At 46.0% G+C, this 8201-nt stretch overlaps 1 protein-coding gene across 1 annotated transcript; it reads right to left on the reverse strand.

Moving 5' to 3' along the window:
* Nucleotides 1–5465: 5465 nt before the first annotated feature.
* Nucleotides 5466–7781, reverse strand: Insl5 (insulin like 5). Its single transcript, XM_004633983.1, has 2 exons — nucleotides 7607–7781; nucleotides 5466–5698 (listed from the first exon to the last, which is right to left on the reverse strand). The coding sequence occupies exons 1-2, from the start codon at nucleotides 7779–7781 to the stop codon at nucleotides 5466–5468; spliced, it is 408 nt and encodes a 135-aa protein (XP_004634040.1).
* Between the last annotated feature and the right edge of the window lie 420 nt (nucleotides 7782–8201).

Raw genomic sequence — 8201 nt, forward strand, 5'->3', positions numbered from 1 at the left:
CGGCGGTCGGGGCTTCGCTCGCTCGCTGGCAGCGCACGGCTGAAGGCCAGCCTCCGCTCCGCGCCCAGCTCCTCCCCGCGCAGCGCTCGGACGCCCGCTGCGCCTGCGGCCTGTCTGGCCGAGACACACACGGTTCCACTTCCGTCCCTACTCGGCATGTTGGCCTAAACCCGCAAAGGGAGCGTGCAGAAAGACCGCGCACCCCGGAAGCTCGCTCTTCACCTCCAGTTTCTTCCTGCAGAAACCTGCTGCCTGAAGAAATGAGCGGTTACCTTTGCAATTTCTGTTTACCACCACGATGTTATATGTTAGGTACGTTTTTTTTCTTTGCGAAGTTTGCAGCACCTGCTTCGGCCGTCTAGAAGGACAAATGATTTCTTTTGGGGTAATTTTGCCATCCCTCAAGTTCACCTTCCTTTGCTGCTCTCTACTCCTTTTTATCCATTTTTCCATCCAGAAAACGTGGGTGTTGTCGCATGCACGGCAGTACGCTCCTGGGTCGTTGGAATCTTCCACCCACTGCGACCTGCCTTTCCTGTCTTGGGTCCGCTGGCATCGGGGTTTTCTCTTCTTCACACTCAGGAGTGCAAACCGCTAGATGTTTATCGCGATTTAAATCTGTTAGGTACCTGATGAAAGTCTCCCCTCGTCACTTTTCAGTTTCTTCCCTTGCCAGTTTAACTCAGGTGCACGTTTTCTTGTCTTGTCCTCTCCTTCTTTTTGTAGGATGTGCTGTAACTTGAAGCCTGCGGCTCTCCACGCGCCCGCCAGGCTGCTTGCCTACCTAGTAAAGCAAGGAGCCAGCGGAACAGGACAGCAGCCCGGCCTCGCCTCAGGCGGGGATCTGCACGCAGCGACGAAGCTTCCCCCAGACGGCCGGGTCGGTGGGTCATCCAGCCGCCGAAGGGGCAGGCCTTGGCCTGAACCGCTGTGGGATGCTGAGAAACTGTTTTCAAATTCACATGAGAAATACTAAGTTTAGAGATCTGCTTCCTCTTGAAGGTGAACATAAAAGTAAGCTACATGCCATTGGTTAATTATTGGTTAATTATACAAGTAAATTTGCATTCATATTTTGCTTTACTATACCTTGGCAGAATTGCTAAAGAAAATTTTCTTAAATACAAAGCTAACAGGCTGGTTGAATCCAGTTTAAAAGCACAAGTACAAGTCATCTAAGGACTCATTTATTTAAAGAAATACTCCAACCCTAAACATTCAGAGATTAGGGAAAGGGAACACTTCCCGATTCTTGTCAATACAAAATATAAACAAGATGCTTCTTAGAATAAAACTTAAGCTTAATTCAATGAGAAAAAAGATTTATACTAATAGTGTTTGGACAGCCTGTTCTGTCTGCTTCTTGTACTATGGATAACCGCTAAGAAGATAACAATGTGCAATGTATTAATTATTGAAACTGTCCTATTAATCAGTTTTGAAACTGTCTCATTGATATTTGTTTCTCAATTAAAAAAAAGAATAAAACTTAAGAGAATCCCGTACAGTCGTGCATCCAGAGAGATCTTCCTAAGCAAACAGGAAACCCAGGAACTGTAGAGGAAAAGGTAGACACTGTATGCAAATAGTCTTCCGGAATAAGGTAAGTCAAGACAGAAAAGCACTGGGGGAGGGAACCTTCCGCAGGCAATGCGCACAAAGTTAATGCCCTTAATAAAAAAAGAGCTTTGAAAACTGACAGCTATTATAAAGAAATAAAAAGCTGGGCAAGGAGTATAAGCAGACTAAGTTATAGAAGAGGAAATGAGAGTGGCCAGTGATGGCAAGGTGACCGCGCGTAGATGACATAATGCAAGCTCAGCCCCAAATGACAGTCAAGAGTTCATCTTTAAGAGCTGTGGATTTTGAAGGACGATAGCATCTTGGACTGATGAAGATGGACAGAAATCACTGCACACAAATTTCTGGCTGAAATGTAAATTCACACAGATGGTCATGCCTTGATATGACTTGCACTGGAAAATGCATGTATTGAAATGTCTTCAAGATCTATTAAATACAGTAACAGTGGCGGGTAAAAGAGTATGCGTGATTTCTTACGCTATGAACTAGGATGGTAGTATCAGTATATAGTGTATGAGAGTAGGTAACACCTACGTACTAGTAGATTTGAACAGAAAACAAGGCAATAGTTACAGCTCACAGTAGAGCCCGTGCCTAGCATGCACAAGGAGCTGGGTCTGCTCTCCAGCACCAAAGAAAGCAAGTGGTGGGAGAGAGTGGGAGGTTTTGCAAAAATCTTGGAAGTGGTTGCTGTCGCTGCTACTCCTGTCAATTGTCTGCATCTCAGTCACGTGACCACACACAACCGCAGAGGAGGCTGAGAGGTGTGATCTCCCTGGATGCCAAGAAGAAGAGAAGTTCTTTTTTTTTTTTTTTTTTTTTTTTTTTTTTCAGAACTGAGGATTGAACTCAGGCCCTTGCACTTGCCAGGTAAGTGCTTATTCTACTGAGCCATCTCCCCAGCCCCCCAAAATTCTGTTCCTTTTTTTTTTTCCGTGATACCAGGGATCGAACTCAGGACCTTGTGCTTGCCAGGCAAGTACTTATTACATTGTTCTGCTGGGGACCTGTGAGGTTACAAGAGAGACAGACAGAGACACAGAATGAAAGCTGTCTGGCTGTGTTGGAGCTGAACTACATAAATTCAGCATAAACATGATTTTTGTTTCTGAAAGAAAAAACACAAAACTACTCATGTGGGTTATATTTTTAAGTAAGGCATTTTGTTTTTGAGTCCTCTTGAACAGTTAGAGTTTTCTAATTTTAGGAACATGTTACCATTTCCCCCACAAACGTGACTGTAGAACTTTTTTCTTTCTTTCTTTCTTTCTTTCTTTCTTTCTTTCTTTCTTTCTTTCTTTCTTCCTTCCTTTTCCCTCTCCTTTTTTGGAGGAGACTAGATGCCAAACCTACATCCAGTCTATCACAGAACTACATCTCCAGTCCCCTGCCTTTGAATGTTTTGAGTCAGGGTCTTTCTTATTTGTCAAGGTTGGCTTCAAACTCAAAATCCCCTGGCTCAGCCTCCCAGGTCATTAGGAGTATCAACAAACGTCACTACTACAAGCTAGCACTTCTTCAAGATTAATAGACCTCACTTTGCTTGTTTCTCTTTGTACTTAAATTCTAGGAATACATTTATAATATCCAATAACTATAAATAAGATACACTGAATAATAAATAGCACATACGTACTTCTTTCCCCAGCAATGTGGTCCGGTATCCCACAGACATGAGTCAGAAGATAAAGATAAACGAATGACATTTACCAGTGCATCTTCTTTGTAATTGCAAATGTGGCAAACAATCTGAATATCTATTGATGAGACTTCCAAGAACTATAGCGATGTTATAAAACAGCACTTCACAAGCCTTTGGGTCTCTGAACCCTGTTACACTCTTCAAAATTATTAAGAACTTCAAAGAGCTTTTGTTTATGTAGATTGAATCCATCAACAGCTTTTGTTGTTGACTTAAAACTAACAAATTTGAAAATATTAACTCATTTTAAATAATAAATCCACCCGTGTTAACACAAATAACATGTTTTATGAAAGCTGTATTTTTACAAACCAAAAATGTTGAGCAGGAAGGGAACCCTGCCTTCTATTTTCTACAAGTCTCTCATGGCTGACTGAATAAAATATGGTTCAATTCCCAAACTGACTTCCTCCTTCCATCTGCTATTTGTGTTGGTTGACACACAATAAAGAAATCTGGTCATACATAAGTACTATACAGAATTAGAAAAGATTATTTCAATAACTTTTTCAAATATATTTTGCCTTCTTTTAATAATACTATATCAGAGTTTAACATATGGGTTTTTTAATTGAAAATTGCAGTTTCGTTAAGATCAGCACTGGTGGGGCCAGGGAGACAGCTCAGTGGAACAAGCACAAGGTCCTGAGTTTGATCCTTGATACCACCAAAAAAGCAAAAAAACAAAAAAACAATCAGCGCTGGTGCCCACAGAAATGGGTAAAAGTTAACCACAATTGCCTGAAAATTTGAATTGTGTCATCTCAGGAACAATTATCATCATTTCCTTTCTGTAAAGTGACAGGCTCATTTTGCTCACTTTCAAACCATTTCATTTAATTTAAAAACTAAAATCTAAATAATGGTGGCTTTAAGGGCTTTCTTTAATAATAATAATAAAAGAATGTTTATTGGAAAGAAAGCAGTTCATTTAAGCTCGTCAACGCCACCACCCAAGGGGTCCTGTCGAGACCAGCGTCTGCGAGAATGTGCCCTGCAGTCTTCCTGTTGCGGCATCCCAGCGCTGAGCAGACTCGCGCTCGAGGACTGGGACTTACCTAATCAGCACATTCATCAGGAAGCTGTATTTTTTCTGTTTTGGTTTTAACTGAAAGTGCCTGGCAGTAAAGACAACATTGGCCACTGCCACATTCCCGCAACTGCCCTGATTCATGTGGGCCCATGTACGTTTGGTTCCAGTCAAACTCCACCCACTGAGCTGTGGGACTTGGAAGGCAGTTACTTAATTCTATGCAGCCTCAGTTTCCCCATCCTGCTCATCCACAACTTTACTGAAGAGTTGTGTGGAGGGAAGGTGAAGTATCGCGCGCGGCGCCTTGACACAGGGACTGCTATGGAGCAGCGGAGGTCAGTCACTCCAGGGCATGAACATGCAGCCCGGTCACTGCCACTCTGCAGGGCCCGGCTGGCACCTGAGAAAGGAGAGCACTGTATGTGGTATCCTTACTTTGTTTTCTTACCTGGAAAGACACCCACTTGCATAATAATGTCTTAGCTATGGGGTCTTAGTTTCTCAAGAATAAGAGCAGAATTTCCTTTTATCCGTGCAGGAGAGAGGCAAAAGGAGACAGGAAGGAGCCCAGGTCTCAGACCCTGAGTTCCCACCGCGCGTGGGACTGACCGGACCCTGAGTGACCCCGGTTGTTTCAAGGTCAAGCGACATATTAGGAAACCTATACTGAGCATTCTCGGGTCCTTTGAGAAAAACACTCCTGAGGTTCTGGCACCTGACCACAGATCAGTGTTTCCATTTTCAGGGACACACTGCAACCCAAACGTTAAGAGTGACTAGTCACTTCTGGTGATGAGATGGCATCACCCAGATTTTGCTTTCTTGGTAATGCATATGTTGTAGGTCTCCCAAGGATCAGCATTGTCTGTCTACTGCTGAGAAGCTTTTTTTAAAAAAAGAAAATGAGTTACCATGAGCTTGATTTAATTGTATCTTTATTGCGATTTCAAAACATTAGCTAGAATTTGAAACGAAGAGAGCATTCGCCTGGCAGAGGGAGAAGAAAGGCTTCGCGGTGGCTTCAGCCATTCTAAGACATTTTGGGAAAGGACTGCCTGCTCCCAAGCCATCATTTAAGCGACAGGAGGGCTGGAATCGTGTGGGTAAGCCAGGGCTTGGGCTGCCAGTCACTCAGTCTGTGCTCGGCTAACAGAGCGCGCTCAGCTCAGCCATGGAGCAGCCCTCGGTGCAGCACACCGTCTGCAGGTCCCGTCTCGACACCACCACGTGCTTCTCTGTCCCCCGCGGCGCCCCCTCAGACGTCTGCCTGTCCCGAACAAGCTCTTCTCCTGAGAAATCCACCTCAGCAAGGTTGCGCGCTAGGCTGTCCTCGGAAGCCTCGTGTCTATTTCGAAGCTGGATGTAGTTTTTTTTCTCAGCTGTAGGAAAGAGGAAAACAATATCTGCTGTACTTACTGCCTTCCAGGCCAGGATGGCAGCCGCCACGTTCTGCTCTCGGAGACCTGAATCGGATAGCTGAGGCTGAAGCAGGAGAATGGAAAATTGTAGCCCAGCTGGGACAACTTAGAAAGACCCTGCCTCAAAGATGGGAGTGGGGGCGCAGATGTAACTCAGACGGCCCTGGAGTACGATAAGAATGGAAACTTGTGAAAGGTTGAATGCGTAGTGCATAGGACTTCAGGTGTTACTGGTATAAACATACACAGTTCCACACTTCTATCCATCACAGATTCTTAATTTCGGAGCTCTTTCATGTGTGTGTTTTATTTTTTTTTCCTAGGGCACCTTGGTGTCATTATTCCAGAGATTAGTATACATCCTGGTGAATTACACTTGTTCTCTTAAGATAAAAACATCACTATTCCTGTTAATATACCATAATAGGTACCTCAGTTGTGCCACGGTAGTCGCGGGTTCATATGTCAACAAATTAGCCCGCAAAAATATGAACACTGTGGGTCATTTGCTAAGTCATTTCGCTTACCAAGTTCATTTTAAGTCAAATTGCAATCTGTACAATCATCTGTGTGGTTGCAGTGTATATTGTGTAACCGGTTCTTCAAATTCTTGATTACAAATTTAGGCAATAAAATCACTTACAGAAACAGAGTCTCTGTGAAGGGAGGTACGGAAAGACAAATCTGCGTGATGTGATTCCTTTGTGGAACCTCAAAAACTGGCCTCACTGAGGAGAGGAGGAGGACAGCGACCTGGATCTGGGGTGGGGCTCAGGGGTTGGGGGCTGCCAGCCAAAGAATGTCAAATGTCCTGTTATATAAAGGAACTATGTTAAAGAGCTCCACTGTACAACACGGTGAATGTAGTTAATAGCAATGTATTGCATTCTTGAAAGCTGCCATGATGGTAGATGTTAAGTGTTTTATCAGAAAAGAGAAACCACGTATGTGGGGTGAGGTATGTGGTGCTTAGCTCAGTCTTACCGCTCCTCAGTGTATACAGCACTTAAAACACCACTGTAAGAGATAAATATACACAACCTGGTCAATGAAAGAAATAATAATAGACTCTTACACTTTATATTGCATCAGAGGAAGGGATTCTAGCCAAACTTCTAAGTTACTTGAATTCAAAATCTAAAGCAGTGCAGGGGTCCCGGGGACAGCCTAGACACATTCAGCTCCTTCCGGCCCTGGACGCTCCTCCTGGTAGAGGGCCCACAGCACCTCACTACTCCCCAGTTTCGCGGGGTCTGTGGGGCCTCAGTCCTGTGTCACCAGCCTCACCATGCAGCAGCCCTCCTGTCCCCTGGGGCCTTGGCAGGGCTGAGCGGAGCTTAGGCCTCCCAGCCTGGCGGCCCCGGTTCGCTTCCCGCCACACTGCTGGCCCGTGGGTGAACGGTGGCTCCGTGGGGAGGTGACAAACAGTGATGGCATCACGTCTGCTCCAAATATCCTCCGAAAGCTGCTGCCTGGCTCTTAGGAAATGCGGCCTAGAAGGCAGATTCCTTCTCCCGTCCTTACCTGGCACCCACCTGAGCTCGCCCTGCTGATGATGCTCCGCAGGTCTCCACCTCTCCCGAGGCGCTCTGCCTCTTCTGCCCCTGCACCTTCCCATAGGCCCGGCCAACGGGCCTGCTACAGGCCTGAGCCCATGGAGGCGGCCTGCAGTTGAGGGACCTCAGAGAAAGCTGCGGAGCACCAGCGCACCTCACCGCAGAGCCAATTTTCATTTAGTTTGATAATGCACCCCCCCAAGCTGATAGAGCAGCAGCTTGTCTTTGAGAAATAGACAATGGATAATTGCTTTTAATTTTTTTTTTAAAGAAGAGAGATTCATAAAGGGGGAGCACCGATGAATGATGTTACCTCGCAGGTCCGGAGGGGTCCCCTCTGCCTGCCTTCGCCAGCGGGCGGTGGCGCAGATGTAGACGACTGTCCTGACGTAGTCCAGGCCACAGAGCCTCACGGTGTCCTTGCTCCTCACTTCCGAGGTGGCAAACAGGACACAGAGTAGAAGCGGGGTGAGCGCCGAGCCCTTCATGTCGCTGAGGCCCCAAAGGGAAGCCGATGTGGTGTGCACGGCCCAGTCACGTTCTGAGGCCACCCTCACCTTCTTGACCAATTTATGCAAGCTTTCCAGGTGGTTTACTGGTCAGCAGGCATTTTAATAGTGTTTGCTAAGCTCGTAGTTTGCGCTGTGACATTCTTCAGTGTGCTTTTATGACCATGGCCGGGGACGGTGTCCCTTCAGAGCACCATGACTGACCGTTGGCCAGGCCTATGCGACAATAAACAGCCCCTCTCTGGGGAGCCCTGGTGGCGCCTCACAGCCTCAGGCAGCAGCCAAGTGTGAACCTCAGCCTCTGCTTTGCCCCTGACTGACTGACTGACTGACTGACTGACTGACTGACGCAGAGCAAGTCGTAAACTCTCAGCACACTAAGGACAACCTCTCTAGACT

The sequence above is a fragment of the Octodon degus genome, unplaced genomic scaffold (genome assembly GCF_000260255.1).
Source record: "Octodon degus isolate 3935 unplaced genomic scaffold, OctDeg1.0 scaffold00057, whole genome shotgun sequence".
NCBI lineage: Eukaryota > Metazoa > Chordata > Mammalia > Rodentia > Octodontidae > Octodon > Octodon degus.

Coding starts and splice junctions, on each gene's coding strand:
- Insl5 (XM_004633983.1), bottom strand. CDS start 7,781: ATGAAGGGCTCGGCGCTCACCCCGCTTCTACTCTGTGTCCTGTTTGCC. Junction 5,699..7,606: donor GACCCCTCCGGACCTGCGAG/GTAACATCATTC, acceptor TCTTTCCTACAG/CTGAGAAAAAAAACTACATC.